The sequence below is a fragment of the Pygoscelis adeliae genome, unplaced genomic scaffold (assembly GCF_000699105.1).
Source record: "Pygoscelis adeliae isolate BGI_AS28 unplaced genomic scaffold, ASM69910v1 Scaffold42, whole genome shotgun sequence".
Lineage (NCBI taxonomy): Eukaryota > Metazoa > Chordata > Aves > Sphenisciformes > Spheniscidae > Pygoscelis > Pygoscelis adeliae.
The window spans coordinates 2,658,723-2,679,128 of NW_008824283.1; the positions used below are offsets into that span (position 1 = coordinate 2,658,723).

General features: G+C 39.4%; 1 protein-coding gene across 1 annotated transcript; it reads left to right on the forward strand.

Annotated features, from left to right (window-relative positions):
• The first annotated feature begins 757 nt into the window (after positions 1–757).
• Positions 758–19,473, forward strand: ADRA1B (adrenoceptor alpha 1B). The gene is made up of 2 exons (XM_009318496.1): positions 758–1,730; positions 18,775–19,473. The coding sequence occupies exons 1-2, from the start codon at positions 758–760 to the stop codon at positions 19,335–19,337; spliced, it is 1,536 nt and encodes a 511-aa protein (XP_009316771.1). The 3' UTR covers positions 19,338–19,473.
• Positions 19,474–20,406: the final 933 nt, after the last annotated feature.

The window sequence follows — 20,406 nt, forward strand, 5'->3', positions numbered from 1 at the left end:
CACTTTGATAACAAAGTAAACTCAAATACATGTCCTTGGTGAGCAAAAGGCAAAGGGCGCTAGATCGTTTTGTACTGAAATTGCTTTTTTCACCACATCCCACCGAGTATATTTTTCTCAGATAATAAAACTGTTTTTTTAAAGGTTTCCAATCCAGATTTGTGTGGCAAATGCTTTAATTAAGATTGATATATTCCATTTGTTAGCTTTCAGACTTTGACATGGAAGTTTTAACTTGAACTGCATTGCCCTCTAGCGCTGTGACGGGGCTGGCCGCGGTGATGTCACTAGCACAGGCAGTGTGAGCACAGGCAGCCAGTTCATGCAGAGCTGCCTAAATGCTGACAAACCCTTCCTGGAGACGCATGTCACAGCAGCTAGACAGGGACATCCTTCCAACAGAACCACAAATGCACAAGGGAAAACAGTAAACCTGTCTTTTATTTCAGGGACATCATGATCAAAACAGCTACTTTCGAGCTCCAGCCAAGACTTCTGCCTGCTAATTTCTGTTTAAACCTGTTCGTATGAGAAATTAAGCAAGTTTGAACAGCCTATTATTTCTGACAGGCTTCAGAGGACTTCACGCTGTGCAAGTTTTACGTGCTCATAGCTGACAGCTTGCTGGGGAGATGAGTTCTCAATCTAAAACTGGCCGGTGCTTTGCAGCAACTTCTTGGGTAGAGAGATAACTTTCAGCTGAACTCAAATCATCTGCGTGTCATGCAAGGGATCCAATCATAACTTGCTATGGAGGATGATTTTTAAGATGAATACCTACCTTGGAGATAAATCCAATTCATCAATACCTGGATATTTGAAAGTGTCTGCACTAAATAATGGCAATCTTTCTGCAAACAACTCCAATGAGACAGCAAGCAATCTGGATTCACCTGCTTTGGATATCAGTAGGGCGATAATTGTGGGGCTTATCCTAGGTGCCTTTATACTCTTTGCTATTATAGGTAATATCTTGGTAATTCTCTCTGTTGCTTGCAATAGACATTTAAGAATCCCTACAAACTATTTCATAATTAACCTCGCAATAGCAGATTTGTTGCTGAGTTTCACTGTCCTTCCATTCTCTGCTACACTGGAAATCCTTGGCTACTGGGTTTTGGGGAGGATATTTTGTGATATCTGGGCAGCGGTTGATGTGCTATGCTGTACAGCTTCTATTTTAAGTCTATGTGCAATTTCTATAGATAGATATATAGGGGTACGTTATTCTCTCCAGTATCCAACTTTGGTAACAAGAAGAAGGGCAATTTTAGCTCTCCTAGGTGTCTGGGTCCTTTCCATGGTGATTTCTATTGGGCCTCTTTTGGGCTGGAAAGAACCAGCACCCAAGGATGATAAAGAGTGCCGTATCACTGAAGAACCATTCTATGCTTTGTTTTCTTCCTTGGGGTCATTTTACATTCCTTTAATTGTCATCCTCGTGATGTACTGTCGGGTCTACGTAGTGGCAAAAAGGACTACTAAAAACCTGGAAGCTGGGGTTATGAAAGAAATGTCCAACTCCAAGGAGCTGACTTTACGGATTCATTACAGGAACATTCATGAGGACACATTAAACAGCACCAAATCCAAGGGTCACAATCCCAGGAACTCCTTAGCTTTCAAACTTTTTAAATTCTCTAGAGAAAAGAAGGCAGCCAAGACGTTGGGAATTGTGGTTGGCATGTTTATCTTGTGCTGGCTACCTTTCTTCATTGTTCTGCCACTAGGTAAGTTGGTAATGACGGGATCGCGAGGGGAGGGGGAGGAAGAGGGTTAGTTGTTTACTACAAAAATGTCATAGAAAAAATCAGATGAATGGTAAGTAGCTATCATTTTGAGAACTGCTGTGAACAGATGGAAGGAAGGGAAATGAAAGTAACTTACTTCTGATGTGGCTTTTTCAGAGTCATGCTGAAACTTCGTAAAGGGTGCAGCCTGCAGAAAGTCTGCTTATCTGATAGTCCTTCTCAGTGATGGGGCAGATGTCAAATCAGGGGACAATATCTTCAGAGTTTATACATTAAATCCCCCTTTATGGTCTTTGTTTGAATTGAATTAGGTTTCAGAAACATTCTTATAGGATGCTTTAACAAAAATCCTAGATAAGAACACAAAAAGAGTTTCAGCACTAAAATGTTCTTGGTTTAGTTTACTGTTAGATGTTCAGACTATAATACAGTAGGTCTTCTGGCATTATTAGGTGACTTAAATGGAAATGAACCTGATCTAATGATGAGGTGCAAAACTCCCCTGAGCTTCGGGAAGCTGAAAAAGTTCTAGTTCTCAGTTAAAATGTGACTGATCAAATCCCAAAAGCAAACACACAAAGCCCACTGATCCCCACAGAAAGGTTCTCATTGGTTTCAATAGGTCTTAGTTCAGGCATTTCAGAAGATTGCCATGGGAGCTTTGGGCAGCCACTTTGTTCACTTTCAACTTTAAAATATTATTAAAGCATTTGATGTAGCCTTAACACATTGTTCTGTTCCCAAGTCCTTCTGAAATTTTCTTGTATTGTCTTTAATACTAGCACTTCCTCTGAAGTGGAATATCTCAAGACATTGAATTACTAAGCTCTCAAAAATATCTGTCCAAAATTCATTTCTCTGAGAGACAGACAATCTGGCAGCCTAAATATGGAAAGAGGTGGAAAAAGAAAAGGGAGGAAAAGCCTTTATTAGTGTTCTGTGTTCGTGTTTACTTAGTTACCCTACCAAAACATTTCTAATTGAGTGGTAAGCGAGTATTTTTAGAGACTGTTGTAGAAAACTAAACTGAGTTCAGCAACCTGGTCCTGGTGAAGTGTTATAAAATTATAACTTCAGTGAATGTGTAGTATCATTTAGACTAGAATCTTTACTGCAAGACTACTATTTAAGCTATTGCAGGGCAACTCTATAATCTCTAGTTTATTGTATCATAAACTTAAAAATCTTAATGATTCAAGATCTGCATAAAGCTAATGTTAAGGATGTGAAAAATTCCAAACAGAAGGAAAATTGTGAGCAAAGTTCTCTTTGGGTACTGAAGTTTAAGTCCTTGTGCTGGCTCTTAAAGAAAGTTTATAACAGAGAGCAAGTTTCCAACTATTGCAAAAATACATACCAGTGGATAGAAATATATTTTCACCATATGGTACCAGTAGTAGTACTACATATGTAGCTAGTAGGTCATGATCCTCTGATAAAGTAGATTCCCTCCTTGATTTTGAATTATTGAAGGAACTTTGGAGAAAAAAACCAAATGTGCATGCAGTAGAGCATATCCTTAGCTAGCAGAAGCCAGTATAGCTACTGATACTGTTCAACAAACACAGATGCAGACCAGTCCATTAAAAACATTATGGTCACAGGGCAGAAGAAATGTGAGAAATAATTATATTTCTAGTTATTTCAAAGCTCCTGTTCTTCCCTGGGAGGTTTAATGAGTCGTTGCTTAAGACACCTGAGTGGAGAATTTATTGCTTGTCACAACACAATTTTATCTCTCATATGAATTGTGTCCAAGGCATCAGTGAGGTGACAGGCTGAAAGCCTCCACCACAGCACACTGTGTACTGGCAGAGGTGCTGGGTGGGCTGAAGGGCTAACCTACTGCTGTGGGCTCTGACTCAACATAGACTGAGTGTCTGTAACCCCCAACACGCTCACTTCAGTGCTGTGAGTGCTTGGTGCCCCACAGAGATGAGGTTCAGAAAGAGTTGCCATTGTGTCAGTTAGAAGAGTGAAAAAATCAGCGTCTTGGCATTGCAATATAGACTGCTGGCTCTCCTGTCCTCTGTCTAGAAATCCTTTCAGGGGCCCAACTCTTAACTGACAGCCTTTAGTCTAAGAAAGGGGGGAAAAAGGTATACATAGTTTCCAATCTAGTATCCAAATGCATTTAAATAGTAGGTACTTTCCCTTTGTTTTGCTGACTAGGAATAGGGCTGGTTTTGTTCCTTGTCCCTGATCTCTTTTTTTAATTTATTCAGCAGATTGCAGAACCTTGTACTTTTCATCTCTGTGTATCAGTGCAAAGTTAATTAATGATGTTAGGCATGACTAAAGCATTGCTCACTAAAACAGGTGGGGAAAAGACCTTTTCCTGACACGCATAATGCAGCCATTCTTAACTGGAGGAGAGGGTAGAGCAGTGGAGAAAGACTTCTTAAGGAACTTGCTGTGTGCTACATTCTTCATACCAGAAATCTTTTGCTTTGTGTCCTGAAGTCACGAAATTAAATGAAATGCTATTATGAACCCTTACAAAAAGCACACAATGGTTTGAAATCAATTTCAGTGATAGGCAAACCATAGAATCCAAAAGGTACTGATGATTTACAAAACTCTCCATAGGTGCCCTGGGGTGCTTTAATCACAACCCACTTGCTCATCAGTGCAGGACTGCAAACTGCAATACGTTTTCTGCTACTGAGTCCAGACAAGATACTTACCTTCACTATACTGGAAGGATAGGCTTCTTCCTTAGCCTGTATTTTTCACACCTTATATTTGCGCTATTAACCAAAATCATACCCTCACATCCGCATCTTTACTATTTTTTTTGCTCCCTGTTTCACTCAGTAATGCCATGACTCTGCAGAATGGCGTTAGCAGAGCAGCTCTGGATTTCTGAGGATCCAACCACAAAACATTTGACAATCGGTAAACGTTATTTCTGCAACACCTCAAAACCATGTCTTAACGAATCTGCTTACACGGCGAGGAGTTTCCTTCATGTTAAAAGTGTTCTCAGCTCTTCTACTAGTTTTCCAGGCAAAATTAAAATTCTTCCACTCTGGCATTTCAATATATTCCGCAGCTACCCATTTTGATATCCCAAAGGATTATTGCATCAGGTGGCCGATATATATTGGGAACTGATGCGGTGCTGAAAGCAGGGATATTGCTTGAATAAATATTCCATGACAAAGGAAAAGAAATAATATTAACATTTACAGAGTGTTTTTCAAGCAAGAATCAAAAGGCTTTGCAAGGAAAGCTCTCTGACAGAGCTCTGTATACAGGTACAGAGAGGAATTACAGCACTGACACTATGATGTACTGAGCATCATGAAATGATCAGCATGAAGAATGAGCCACAATCTCTTTTTGTAGGACTGAACCATGCTGCCTTTAGTGTTAAGCACCTGATGATGCAGCAAAACTGGTATCAAAGCGAATCATGTGAGAATTTGTTTTTATTTGAGTAGCTACCAGATATTCTTTCCAGATAGCAATAGAGCTACAGAATATCCTTGTTGCACACATTCATAAATGCTCCATGGTTTTGTAAACAGTTGTCTTGCCACTCAAAATTATTTGTGGTAAAGCATAAAAAATAAAATGAAGACATATGTGTCTTTGAGACAACTTCTTGTGCCATAAATTCAGTGACTCAGCTTTGAAGAATAAGTATCTTGCTTCTTTAAAATAAATGTTTCTTTTCTTTCCCCTCATACAAATCCTTTCTTAGGCATCAGGACTATATTAAATACGCATTGCTGAAAAATGCTGAGTAAAATAGACGATTTCTACCTAAAGACTAGAGCCCTGCAGAAATAAGGTAACACTCATTAAAACTCCCTCCTTTAAACAAAGGAATATCCAATTTTATGCTAATACCTTTATTAAAAAAATGAATCCAAAATGAAGGACCATATGTTTCCCCCTGGCTACTAGGTAAAAGTTTAGTCTCATTCCTGTTAATTGAGATATCAGAGTGGGCTTGCCAGTCTTCTCCCAGACACACACACGCACCCCCCCTGCAAAGGGAAAACTCACCACCTCCAGTACTTTAACCAAAGCATATTAACTTCCCCAGCCTACTGCTTAACTCCAGTGGAGATCAGCAGAGCATTATTCACTTCCTAGTTCAGAGCCTAACTCCCTCTGCTCCCACAAAACCTATGATCTTATCCACTGAAGTCAGAAACAAAATTCTTCTAACTTAACTGGCAGTGGGCTAAGATCCCAAGAGCCTCATAATGAAGTACAACTGTTTTGATTATCCTTACGTATGAAGCTTTTGAAACGTCTCTATACAATAATAAAAAAGAACATAAAAATATTCTGCATGCTACAGGTCAGCCAATACAAAATTATTCTTAAAATAAAATGTTATTCAAGTACAGTATGTAGATTTATGTTACATCAGGCCAACTTCTGCACCTCTGAACCAAGAATACCAAATTAGGCCACTTAGTTTCCCATGGGAAACACTTCAAGGCATTAGGTCCAGTGCTGTCAATGCAACCGGGTTCTGCTTTCTGCAAGGCTTTAGGCCTGGTTTGGTTTTCATCTCGTTTTGGTCTTGCCCCCTCTTCCCCTCTCTAACTAGCCTAGCTCTCTAGATTTGATGCCTTCAAGTTAATAGTTATACAGAATTTGGACAAATTAATGATATATGTGGCAATCTGACTCTCTGCCCACTTGCAAGTCAATCTCTGGTACAATGTTCAATTGCACAGATGATAGCAGGAACCTGCTCCTCCTACTTTCTAGCCAATTCCTGTAAAACTAAACATCATAAGGTCATTTCTTGATCAGTACAGCATGTTTTGTCACACGTGGAGGACTAGATTATTTCAAGATGATTCATTTTACTACTAAAATAGCCTCCCTTAAGCCTTAGTTTAAGCTATTTGGTTTGCAAAGGATGCCAATTACCAGTTACTTACAGACTTCTGTTTTTTAGAACAAAGTTGTTTGTTATCAAAGCAGATGAAACTGCACAAATTCTGGGGTACTTCCTATGCAGGCTTTTGGTTTGCAGGTCAGAGGAACAAAGGGAAATCTTAAAGCATACAGTCTTACCAAAGCAAATACACAAAGCAATACAGAAAAAATACAAAGAAATCAACTCATGGTGAATATTCAGCCTCAGAGATGGCAGTAACTCCTATCTCAGGTGATCAGAAAGCTCCAAGGAAAAAAAAATTCAGGACTGAGCCACTGGGCAGTAATAGGAAATCTCAAAACTACTGAAATCAAAGACAGGAGAGAAGTGATAATTTCAGAGGAAACACTGCTTTCAGCACCCAGCATCCAGCAAGGCAGTGGACACAAGATCCTTATTCCAAAGGCATTTGCAAACATATGTGCTATTGCTCAGGTTGGTAGTCATGATGAAAGCACTGTGTAAAGTTATACATGTGCAAATGGTCCTAAAGCATCGAGGCCACACCTCAGGATCTCGGCTGCATGTTCTTTAGTGTATCTATCTGTGAAATACAGACATGAACAAAAAGTGATGGGTTTTTTAGTATCTTCACTAAAGTCCTCCTCCATAGCCCATTGCAAGACTTTGAGCTATTTTGATGGGCTTTCAAGTGATACCTAGAAACTGAAAAGCAATAACCATCAGTCTCTAAATAATAAAAGGGAAAAAATATAATGGAAGTTCATACGATATCTTTGTAGCTGTGTTATTCAATTCCATGCTGGAGTCCTATTATTTACTAACCATGTTCAAAACAGATTGTCTCAGTTATAAGTCAGAAGTAAGAAGGAGAGAAAAAGACACCAAAGCATGCCCAGTAACTGAAGATATTTAAGTATAATAAATGAAATGTCAGCAGATTTAGATTAGCTTTTCTAGACTCCCTTAATCAGCTAATCCTTTCAAAACAAGCATAAGCTTGGCCCATATTCTTTCTAGTTCGCAATCTGCAAAAGTCTAACTCTTTTGGACAAAATAATAACAACAATAATACCATGTTTCTGTCCCTATCTACTGTCAGTTTTAGAGTACCAAACAAGATTCTTACTAAAATTGATCTTGATTTTATCATATTTATGTGAGGGCAACACAATTTAAACACAAGTGAATTCCCTCCATGGTGTAAGTCATAGCTATTCTGGACTGAGAGGTGGTAGACTAGTGTATACAAGGATATATAGGGTTCGTGTCAAGAATTTAAGTGCTTGATGGAATTTTTCCATCTCTCATGTATTTTCCATATCTCGTATCTCCATATTTTGGTATTCAAGGTATACTCGGAATTTTTGCTAATATGACAACTATGGATGAGGCATGAAAAACCTTAACCCTGTTGCTTTTTTTTACTGTTCTTTTTTAAACTACAGCTTTTCTCTTTCTTCCTCTTTCTGGGCTGGGCAAATAAAGCCCCTGTTTGTCCTTTCTATTGCTCTTCTAAACACCAGCTTGCAAATGGTCTGTTGTACCCTAAGTTTTTAAAAATAATTTTCAACTCTCAATGCTTTAAGCATCAACATCATCTTTTGTATGACGCTGTAGGAAGGAGAGTCATAGACTGCAGACCAGAGCAGGACCCCTGGAAATCATGGATTATCTCTTAACTTCTGCCTATCAGAGACAATCTTACCATGCCAGGAGTGCCATTGTTAGTAGCCCTCTGGTTAAATACGTAGGCACTGTCCCTTTAAAAATGCAAATAGAGCTACTCTGCTTTGCAATTGCTTGTAATGTAAGAAGGTGTAGCAACTCTGGGTTTTAAAAAAAAAAATCTAATCCCTATCTGTACTACAACTTCCATCAGCAAAGCTTCAAGGGAGGTAAAGTCCTGGTTTTATTTTGGCCATTCTAGATAAGTCTCTATTTTTGGAGCCTTTAAAAGGCTCTCAAATTTGAGCCATTGTGATTGAAGTTCATGCAGGTCTCACAGAAGTGATTTGTTCATCTGAAATATGAGGCACCCTTTATCAGAGAGAGACAGTGTGGATGACAAGAAATTGTGGATTTTAATTAGGATAAGAAAATAGAAACAATAACCTTTCTCAGCCTACAAGACAGCAAGGAAAATGTTTTCCTTAGGCTTTGCTCTTACTCATGAACATATCCATAGGGGGAAGTACTCTTTATGGTCAGATTCTGCATTTGTGTATGTCTGCTACTTTCATTTGCCTGCTTAAGAACTTGTCTACACAGGATCAGCCCTTAGATTGGTAGCAGTTACTGAGTTTAGTTAATACCAGTAATGTACTGGTTTGCAGACTTTTATTTCCCTGTTTGAATGGGATGGAGGAATGAGTATAAACCACTTTTACCCTGTCAGGACAGTTAGGGGAGACACCTCTGTGTGAATTCCTTGACTCAACATTCCTTGACTCCCCTTCCCTGAAGTGAAATGAAAGACTCAAGGGCTGAGGACTGGCTGAATGATACCTTCATCACCCCTCACAAGTATTTGCTCACCATAGGGCCAGAAGGCTCCAGCAAAGAGAATCCCGCAACTGCTATAGGCGGTCAGTTCTAGGACATAAATTCCTCACAACCAGGTCACTTTTCTTACTAGCTGGCCTAGATCCATGCACATATACCCAACGTACCTATTAATATAATGAAGAATGAGAACTGCTGTACTTGCAACAGCATCGTATTTGTATTTCTATTTCTCCCACATTATCTTCTGCAATGTCATTCTCTAGTCAGTTATTCCTTATTTGATATTTCTCCTTCCTCAACAGCAGAGTGCTCCCCCCCAACACACACACATAAGTTACCCACAAACACGGGAGCACAGGTCTGGAGCATGTTGGTGACTGCGGGGTAACTGTGATTCCCATGGTGTCCCCCAGCCTGGCAGCCCAGGCACCGCTGGGATATGCACCCCAAGGCACCCCACAGAGACACCAACATGCTTGAAAGCCATAACCAAACGCTAGCCATCATTACTGGTTTGTAGTAGTTATAATTTAACCATCTTTCCTTTAATTTTCTTTATTGAATTTTATTCTGTTGATTTTGGATGCTCTTCCTATTTCTCAAGATCTTTTTTCACTGTTGTCCTAACCCTCTTCTCCAGAAGGTCTGCAGTCCCTCCCAGCTTGATCAACTCTTAATTTTATAACCATGCTCTCTATTTCATCCTCTACTGTTTGTAAACTGTGGGGTTTTTTCCTGTATTAAATAAATCCAGGGGAATGTAAACAAACACTGAATGCTGGAAGGAAAGAAATAAGGAGCTTTAGAAATCCCATTAGCTTTAAAACCTTGGCATGCTGACTTGGCTAAGCATGTGGTAGAAAGGGCCGCAGAAAGCTTAAATAAAAGATGAACACATCCTTTCCGCATTCTCTAAACTCATAACAACTCTGGTCAGAGGCAGCTTATTACTTTTACAGGGAGAATTTTACTATCTATATACATGTAGCATTTGAGCTTTCCCCGTTCATTAAGAAGTGGCTGTAACTCAGCCATTAGCAGCTACCAGCAGTTACAGCTGCAGCAGCAATCACAGCGTGAACTGCAGGGGAGAAGAGGAGGTTCCCAGCCAGGCCACCAGCAGCCATCTATTGCCTCGCACTGGGAAAGTCTCTCGCTGATCACATTACAAATTTGATCAAGTCGCTTTTCATAGGAAGGCTGAGTTCCATCATAAAACAAATGTGTTGCAAAACAATACCCATTTTTGCAAAAGTTGTCTTCTCGAGAGCAGATTGAGAGACAGGGTTTGATATTATTGAAGCTTCCTGATTTTCATGTTTCAGAACTCATTTGTTATCATTTTGTATTTTGCAATGCTTTTGACCACTACAGCGATTTTTAAAACATTGGCATCTTCTCTTATGGAGAATGTTGAAAAGTTCAGATTTAACTCCAGTCAGAATGACTCCAATCTGCACCAAAATGGAATCATTCTCTCCTCTGAATGAAGGAGGATATGTTTGCCTTCCAAGGTTACCTTAACTATTTAAATTTGACCAGACTCTACAACAAAACTTCCAAATACTTATTACCAATTCTCTAACTATTTCTATTTTATAGTACTCAAACAAGAAGGTGGTTTTCTCTCCAGAATGTCCCCATTCAGTGTTTCAAGTTCTGAAATCCTTCATTTTCTACTTGTTACGAATACAGACAAGTAGTTTCAAATTTTATGGCTTTTCTTTAATCTTAAGACAATGACAAAAACCTGTGCAGTGAGGCTCTCCTTCTACCCCATTATTGTTTCACGACATATTTTATTGTAGCTAGTTTGCTATTACTGGAATATCAACTGACACACAGCAAAGCACTTAAACTACACCAGACCATTTTGTTTCAATAAAAACAAATGTTGTGTTTGTTCCAGTAAACAGAAACATACCCTCACCCTAGGTTGGCTCACATCTAAGCAAAACTGGATTTTGAAGATTTTGAAATGTGACTTTTTTGTAACAGACAAAACATAGCACCTGACAACCCAAAACTCATTCATAGAGACTTTTTCTCCTTAGATCCAGGAAATTTGCGGTGCTCCTGCCCAACTATTATCTAATCTAAGTATCAAATACTTGATTCTGAACAGAACTGATGATTTGATGAGTAATTTAGATACTTAATTGATATCAAATCCACAACTTATTAAAAATGGATGTTTAATTAATGGAAAGTCAGTTATCACAACATAAAGCGATTAGAAAGGAGATTAGCAGTTGGAGTTAAAAACTAAGTAAGACATAAGGAGAGTAGAAATACATATTTAAAAATTAAGAGAAAGAAAGGAAATAAGTAACTGGAAAGTGAACGTGTCTGGACAGAAAAAGAAAAAGCAGAGACATTAAAGGGAAGGCAGACAGTAAAGGAGAATGTGGTAAATTTTAGATTAAAAAATCATTAATAGTTTAAAATTTTCCTCCCACCGGGTACAAATAATAAATATATGGCATTCTTGAAAATACACACACAGAGAATACCCTCTCCCGTGAAGATGACTCACACAAACATTAACATAGGATGTAAAACTATTTGAATGTCCCTATCAGATGCAAGCTACAGGACATTGGGCTGTGCAACCTGATCTAGTGGAAGATGTCCCTGCCCACGGCAGGGGGGTTGGACTAGATGACCTTTAGAGGTCCCTTCCAACCCAAACTATTCTGTGATTCTATGATTCTATAACAGGAACGGAGCCAGTAGACGGAACAAAGTGATTATGCCCTTTTACTCAACACTCATTAGACTGTGTCTGGAGTACTGCATCCATGCAGGGGAAGACATACGGTAAACTGGAGTGAGTCCAGTGGAGGCAATCAAAATGATTATGAGGCTGGAGCACATTGTGTGAGGAGAGGGTGAAGGAACAGGGCTTCTTCAGCCTGGACAAGGGAAGGCTTCAGGGGACCTAATGCAGTGTTGACCCTGCTTTGAGCAAGGGACTGGACAAGAGACCCCGTAACATCCCCTCCCACTGCAATAATTCTGTAATTCTATTAAGTTCTTGGCTTTCAGTCCCATCACATATAAATATATATATATTCCTTGCATGAAGGATGAAGAGAGGAAATATAACCACACAATGGAACCCAGTGATAGCTCACAAATAACTGTCATCACAAACAACTGTTGGTCACTTATACATAGTTGTTTATTTCCTCTGTGTGGCTGGAAGTAGCACACAGAGCAGAATGGGACAGAGATATCAAAGGCAATTTTAAAAGTTTTAGCTCATAAACATTATCTAACATGTTATTTTTCAGATTTGAACTCTAGCTAATCACTATCGTATCTGATCACCTTGCATGTGCACACAACTGGAGTAGCAAGTTTTCTCCCTTGTCCTGGAAGTAGTTCGGGGGGTTTTGGTTGGTTGGTTGGTTGGTTGCATTGGCACGTCTAATTTTGATGCTAAGTTCTGTCTTCCATAAAGTGGAAGTGGAAACTCAAACATGTCCTGTGTATTACACTTTTGTCAAGAAGCTCGCCAACTATTACATGAAGGATCCTTAAATAGAAGGTCTTAACTTTCCCACCCTCCTTTCTGTACGAATACAGTAGTCAGTTGTGAGAGGTAGCAAAGGAGCAGGTATGTAGATGGAAGAAAAGTAACAGAGCAGGAAAGAATATGAGAGAGTAGTGTGTGTGTATATGTGCGTGTGTGAGTGTGTGTGCATGTGTTTCTCTGCTGCAGAGGGCTACATCGAAACCTCCTTCAGTGAAGAGTTTTACTTAATTAAGAGTATTGGGATTAAGGCAGTCCTGCTGCTCACCCTGCTATTTTAAGGATTCTTCCAAAGTCCACTGAAGTCCTTATGAGCCTTTACAAAGGCTTTCAAAGACTCCCACTGACTCCAGTGGACTCTGAATTTTAATGGCTCAGTGATGTTCTGGCCAGATATTCTGCAGAATATGTGAAGACAATTAATACAGCAAATTGTTTTCCACAATGTTTCCTAATTTATTGAGGGTGCTTTACTTACTTTCTGTATAATAAAGCATTCATTATAAATAACCAGTCAGACCCTAAATGAAATTAGCTTTTACCAAATAAAATACTTCTTAATTTTTTCCTATTATATTTGCTGTTGCTCAGTGTATTTCCAAACTGAATAGCTCTCTCAAGTCCAGGGAGCACAGCTGGTTAAACTACTGGTCAAAAACCAATCAAAACTGATCAAGTTGATTGAGTTTCTGAAGTATTTCCTGTTCTCCATGTGTGCTGGACACAGGCTTTGCAAAAACTTCATCAGTGTCAAAGGTGCAATCAGAGGTAAGATTGTGGTGCTATGTTTACTAAATCACACGGTTTAGTGCAGAAGAATAAAAGAGAATAGAAAATATACATTCCCTTAGAATGAAGCTGTTAAACATGAAGCATCAGGAGAGTGACCAGTTTGAGTAGGGAGGTCACTCGGGCTACCCCCATCACAAATAAATCACTGAGGAGATAATCATATGCAAAATTTTCCAGCCATTTTGAAAAGCAATCTAAATCAGTACAGGGAAATATTTAATCTGTTTATCAGACTGCGATGGGAACGTAGTTCGAGATTAGGGAAGGAAATATTAGTCTGATGTTTAGAGAGTGTGTCTAGTAGGCTTAGCTTTATCATTTTATCAAGGTACCAAAATAGCCCGCAGTTGTTTGCTCCCGACAGGTTAATTATGAGGTAAAGTATGTGTGCAGCTAAATAAAAGGTATTGTTGCTAATTCCAAGAATAAGGTAGGGAAAAGGGTAATGTTAAAAATATACAAGCTAATCAAAATATTTTTCATATCTTTATATGGTGAAAGGCAGTGGAGCTTTGCCTAATAGTCACCAAATTAAACTATATTTAGAAGTACATGGCATGTATAGCAACATCCATGTTGTATATAAACCACCTTCTGGATCATAAAGAACAGCTTTTCTTCTCTCTGTAGAAAACTCAGGCTGGGATTCCACCCAGCGAGGAGGGACCGAATACAAAAACTCAGAAACTTTCCATAGCCCTGAAGAGAGTAAGTGCTCAAATAAGTATGTGTCTCGGACATTCCATTTTTCTAACAGTTAATCCTCAACCTAAATAATGGATATATTTACCAAGGGGATCTAAGGCTACAGTGTCAGTGGGATTCCAGTACTGCAAATGCAAAACTCTGGTGGGCTGCCAAAACTTAAGCCATAAAGTTTTCCTGATGAACACAGTTATATTCTGCAGAGTTAATCAGAGAAAGTAGGACTAGAAGGGATCTGAGGAGGTCATTCAGGGCATCCTCCAACCCAGAGGCTGGATCAGCTATACATAAATCAGTAGATGTGTGTCTACTCTGTTTTTAAGAGCTTCCAGGGTTAGATTTTTACACCCTTCTTACGCAGTATGTTCCAGAATTTTCCTGTCTTGGAAGACAGAAATTGTTTCCCAATCCATAATCTCAGTTTGTCTTGCTGCAATTCAAATCACAGTGCTTCATATATTTGCCACTGTGGACACGGAAAACAATTTAATTTCCTTCTTCTTTGCATGTAACTTTTACGTTTTTAAAGATGAATTGTGATGTCTCTCCTCAGTCCTTTTTCCTTCACCGTGATGAAAGTTGTACTACAAAACTACTACATTTCAGAGCACCTGTAGCTTTTGGTGGTGGAGGATCCCTTCATTAGCCATGGATCCCTTCATAAGCAGAGTTTTGCTATGATCATGTAGTCATCACATATAGCCTCTGCAGGGCCAGCAATGTATCTGCTCATGTGCGCCAACCAGTTTCTGTTAATCTCAGAAAATACTTCTGAATTCTGCTTCTTCTTGGGTGGTGGCGAAGGTAGCAGGAACCCACCAAACACGCTACTTGAATGCGCTGTACTACCCACTGTGAGTTCTAGTGGCTAAGAGAGTCGTGCCAGGTTTCATGGTTCTCCTCCTGGTAAAACCAAACTTTCCTACTGGTGAAAATTATTTAGCACATGACCTTCAGCTGATTGCTTTTACCTTCCCCCAGCTCAGATTGCCTACTGGTAAAATCAGGAGGATGGCATGAAGTCAGGATGACTGACAGATGAGAAGTGCTATCTGAGAACAAATGAGTCGTGCTTCTATATATGAACTTATTCTCACTGGGACTGCAGCGACCTCTCTTATTGCTAGGGCCTTCTTGGAATAATCGTCTACCACCTGACTCTTGAAAAAACTAGCAAGTAATAGCGCATTATACCATAGACAAAATTCATCAATGAATGAAATCCATCTCTGATCAGAGCAGTTGCTCATATATGTATATATAAGAAAGGGTAGAGCAGTTAAGAAGAATTCTATCCAGTTTTAATACATCAGTCTGAAGGAAGAGCAATTAACACACCAGTCAATAACTCAATGGCCTATTTATCAAATTAATATTCCTTGTTCAGAAAAGCATACTTCCTCACCTTCTTGTGAAAACTTAATCTACTAGTTTGTGTATAATTTAAGAGTCAAGCAACACTTGCATTGTGCTGTTTGCAGAACCAGGAAAAAGTGGAGAATGAGGTAGTGTTTAATGTTTTCATTAACTCCTTGAGACTTATTCCTGAATTTCTTAGTTTCAAAACTTTTCTACTATTGTAGTGAAATGCTGATCTTTATTTTTAAATCGCACCACCACATAGCTTTCCAAACTGATCTATTTCCAGATTTTCTGTTAATGACTCAGGTAGGGTCAAGATAGCTTTTAAATGCTTGATTGGGGCTCAGTGATTTTTCCAGAATCAGGCCTGAACACAAGGTGTCTCCGTCAGTCAGGGTTGCTATGAGGAAATTCTCTGCTCTTTTGTGTTGCTGCCCTTTAATATAAAAGAGCTTTGAGAATGCTTGCTGCAGCTGCTGAAAATGGCCTGCTGTCATTTTTTTCAAATGGCATTTGAAAAATAGGTTATCATGAAAGATAGACATAAGCTCCTTACCTTTTTTTCTTAAAGAACACATTTCTTGAAGTGGTTTACAAAGCTTAGCCATTTTTCAGCACTCAGCTTTTTACCTTTTTCCCTACTTGGTCTCTTAGCCTTTACTGTATGTAGTTATATTTGGTTCATTTGGTGCAATATAGATTACGCAAGCACAACTCATTTATCTGCATTGGTTCCCAGTTTTCTTCTTTATAGCTTAGCTCATTTTATTTGTCCTTAGGGAATTTCACAAAATTCGTCAGTGAAGTCCTTAATTTTTTTTTTATTTTATTGAAAACTATACCATAGCATTTACTCTGTCCGTATTTAACCTGCCTAAAAATATTTGAATCTAGTAGAGGAATGTCCTGTAGATTTTCAGTTGTTACAGTATGAGAGAAAGGCAAACCAACTGATCTGGAAAAACTCACCACTGCTCATTCAACATTCACACATAAGAAAAAACGGGAACTCTTTAGCCACTTCACGAGGTTTACTGGGCTTTAAGAGCTAAAAATAATTTATATTTTAAAAGAGTTCCAGAAAACAATTTAAGAAATTTCTCAGTATGAGCTCCAAAAAGTTCCTTGTTATACATAATCATGCTTTCTACTTGTTTTGTAAAGTCACAAAACTTCTCTTTTCCCTAAACTGAAGGGAAAATATTAGCAATAATTATTTACAAAATGAATCCTGAAAAGCTTTGCAACTGTGCATGTGGGAGGTTTTGGAGCATCTTCCTCATCTTGGCTGCAGTTATAAACTTAGATCAACTTTTCCTAAAGCTTTATAAGAATTTGACACCCATTTAACGGCTTATTCCATAGAATCACAGGAATTGTCGCTGAATCTTTCATCAAAGAGTATGTAACACTCACAAGACATAGTTGAAGTGCTTCCATTGATTTATCTGTTGGAAATTCATCAAATACAATTCATGGTTTCTTTGATGTTAGACATGATGTACTCTGTACTTCCTGCAATATCAATCAGGATAGATGGAGGATCTCCATCAAATGGAGAGAAGAGGCATTTGTCAAACCCTGCAAATCATTAGCAGCAACAAAGCAATAAGGGACATGGGTTCAACTGACAAGAGTCTTGCACATGGAGAAAAAGTCAGTAACGTGCAGGAGTCATGAAAGAAATACTATGAACCTTGTAATTTAAAACCTCCCTTTTAACCTTAAGGACTAGCATGTTGCTTAGCTCCGAGGCAACAGGTAGAGCTAGTGCTAGATGGCACCGTCCCAAAACACTGCCAGGGAAAGAAATCTATTATTCTGGATTCACAGGATCTTTCCTGACTCCTATTGCCCAAGTGAGGGGAAGGAAGAGTCTCTCCAGATAGCTGATGCCATCTCAGCATCTTATTTTCACTTCTAAGCCAGCTCAGGGACTAGTTGACACACAGAGGAGGGCAGTGGATGTGTGAGGAATGATACATACTTACCTCCCTTTGGCTTTCTTGTGAGCTAAGAAGACTCAGACCCCTATAGTCAGCAGCAGGCCAGCACTGTAATCTACAGACAGCAGTATCTGCTGTGGCACATAGAGCTATTTATCCAAGAAGCTAGGGAGTGCTTTTGCATAGTTTTGAGGCCCAAGCCATGGCCTCTACATTGCTATGAGATGGGAAATATGCCTAGAATCATATCCCTCCCCACTAAGGCATCCTGACAGTCAGAACTGACTCAGCTGCTTTCACAGCCCAGGGAATCTGAAACCACTCCAGTGTGAAAGGTCGCTCTTCTCAGAGATGTGACATTCAGGCTTGAGTGTCACCTTCCATTTGAAAAACACTTCAAATCTAACTCCAGTTCTTGAAATAAGAATTCTCTCCTGAATCCCTGCTCTTTGATTACTTCAGCCAGACACAAAGGTGTTTTCCCAGCTGGATAACTGTTGAATGCCTGTTTTGCTTAAAAAATTTCATACATTCTTTTACAAAGCCCGATTTGCTAAATTTAGCTATCAATTGCTTGTTTTTAATACTAAAAGTACATGAAATTGATTTCCCAGTATGAGTTTTTCATTTGGGCAGCCTCTTTAGGGCAATTATTTGGTTGTGAATGGAAGAGGAATTATTCATAAAATAACCTCTTTGTTTGGGTTACACCATTTTTATGAATGTCTGGGATATTGGAAGTACCACAATTAACTTCAGGTTTCAAGAGGTTTGTACTATCATAATAATCTAGATAAATGGGGTGATGTTTAGGAGCTGCCAGAGAATGTATTGGAAGTTATAAGGTATGTCTGAACACACTCAGTAAGTCTTACTGAGAACAGTTAGATCTTTTTCTTCAAAAATGACATTCAAAAGCTCTTTGAGAAGGCACAGCCGTATTCCATGTGTGCATTGTGCAACAGCTTCAACAATGGAGGTTTGATCTTTCATTGGGATCAATAGATGTTAGTGCAACAGATGTGTACATATAAACACAAGGACTGCTTTTTAATTCTTAATTCTATATTAATTATGATGTGCTCCGTTAGCTTTCAGATGGTGGAAAGGATTTCCTTATTAGCTTTAAAAATAACAAAAATAACATTTTATTACCAAAAGACCAAAAATGAAAGCAACAAGCAATAAGGATTTTTAATAAACAGGTTCTAAGAGTGATCTGATGGGACATTTACCCCTTCCTAAAGGCAGGCAAACCAATTATCTCAGATATTGTCTCTGCTTGTTTCTTCTGGACAGGATCTCTGTTTTCAGCTCTGAAGCCCCCTGAAACGATCTTCAAGGTGATTTTTTGGCTTGGCTACTTTAACAGCTGCTTGAATCCAATCATCTACCCTTGCTCAAGCAAAGAGTTCAAGAGGGCTTTTATACAGATCCTAAAATGCCAGTGCCACCGTCGAAAGCAGCTGGGGTGGTGGGCCTACAGCTACAGGAACTGGAATCGGTGCTCCTTTGAACACCCCAGGAAGGACTCACTGGAAGACAGCGGGAGTTTCCTAAGTGGCAGTCAGAGGACATTATCTTCAGCATCTCCCAGCCCCGGCTACCTGAGCAAAATCACTCACCCACATATGGAGATGTGCACATTTCAGGAATGGAAAAACTCCAGCTCTTTCCTGAGCCCCTTACAGGAAGGCAGCAGACAAAGGGACCCATGCCAGTTCTTTACCTTCAATCTCTTAACAGAGCGCAATGGACACGTTCCTGCTGGCAGCCAAGCTTCCAGCAATGGGGACCATGAGGCCATCTGTGACACACTGAATGGCAAAACTGACTGTAGAGCAAACATGACACTGGAATGAACAGATTCTAAACAGTCTGTTCTCTTTGTACACTAACCTGTTTGACGTTTAGCCCAGGTGAAGAAATGGACCTTTGCACAATTTCTCAGTATAGCACTAGATGGAAGTCAGTGGAGAACAGGCAGATTTATGTCACAAGAGTGGCAAAGTGTAGGGGCTAACCATATTCCCAGTCAATTGCCAGACAGGCTACTGAAACAAGAACAGAATGCAGGGAAGGCGCCGCATAAACCCAGGGAAGTGCACATCCAATTATTTAGCTGTTGTGGAAGTTCTGTGGAACAGCCAAACACATATGTATATAGGAAGACTGTAAAAATATGGGGCTGGGCAGGGGAAATGTGTATGAATGTGTGTGTGTACGTGTGTGCTAGCCGCATGTATGGATGCCTGAGAGTGGAAGTGAGCAATGCAGTGTTGTTTGTATCTCTCCAGGGTACTAGTTGCCGCTGATTTTGCCTGTAAATTCTTATTGTTGTTGTACTTCACTGTACATTGGCACTTTAGAAGTGGAAAACAATGTCAAAGATTAAAGTAATTTCGCAACAATTTAAACACTTGCACCTATTACTATAGGACTGGAATTCAGCCAAGTTTTCACTTCACCATTTTCACTTCAAAATAAAACACTCATAGCGGTTAAGTTTGCCACTGTAACTCCTAGGATGCTCTTGAATCTCTCTGCAGTTGCTTCCCTTCCATGACTCCCTTATCACCAACATACGTAACTCCTCTATCCTTCACCATTTTCTTTTTTGAAAGTTTGAAAATACCAGCAATGATGAGAGCTCACAATCTACATTTCAGCACATTAGTAAGTGTCCTGTAAACATACAGGCTACCAGAGGATCTGATTTCTAAAAGCAACACTCACAAATCACTCCAAATACCTCATAAACAGTGTCGGGGACACAGCACAAAAGAGCACTGACCGCTGGAGGCCCAAAACCCAGCCTTGGGACAAATACGCTGAGCCCTGGGTTCTTTCAGCACACTTTGAAAATAGTATTGCACATCTAGAGGCTTTTACTTTGCCACTCAGATGCAAAAAGAAAGAGTCAAAACAATG

What these genes read in the sequence shown, in the direction of transcription:
- ADRA1B (XM_009318496.1), top strand. Translation starts at nt 758, where the DNA reads ATGATTTTTAAGATGAATACCTACCTTGGAGATAAATCCAATTCATCA. An exon ending in CTTCATTGTTCTGCCACTAG is followed by an intron (nt 1,731 to 18,774) that starts GTAAGTTGGTAA and finishes TCTTCTGGACAG; the next exon opens with GATCTCTGTTTTCAGCTCTG.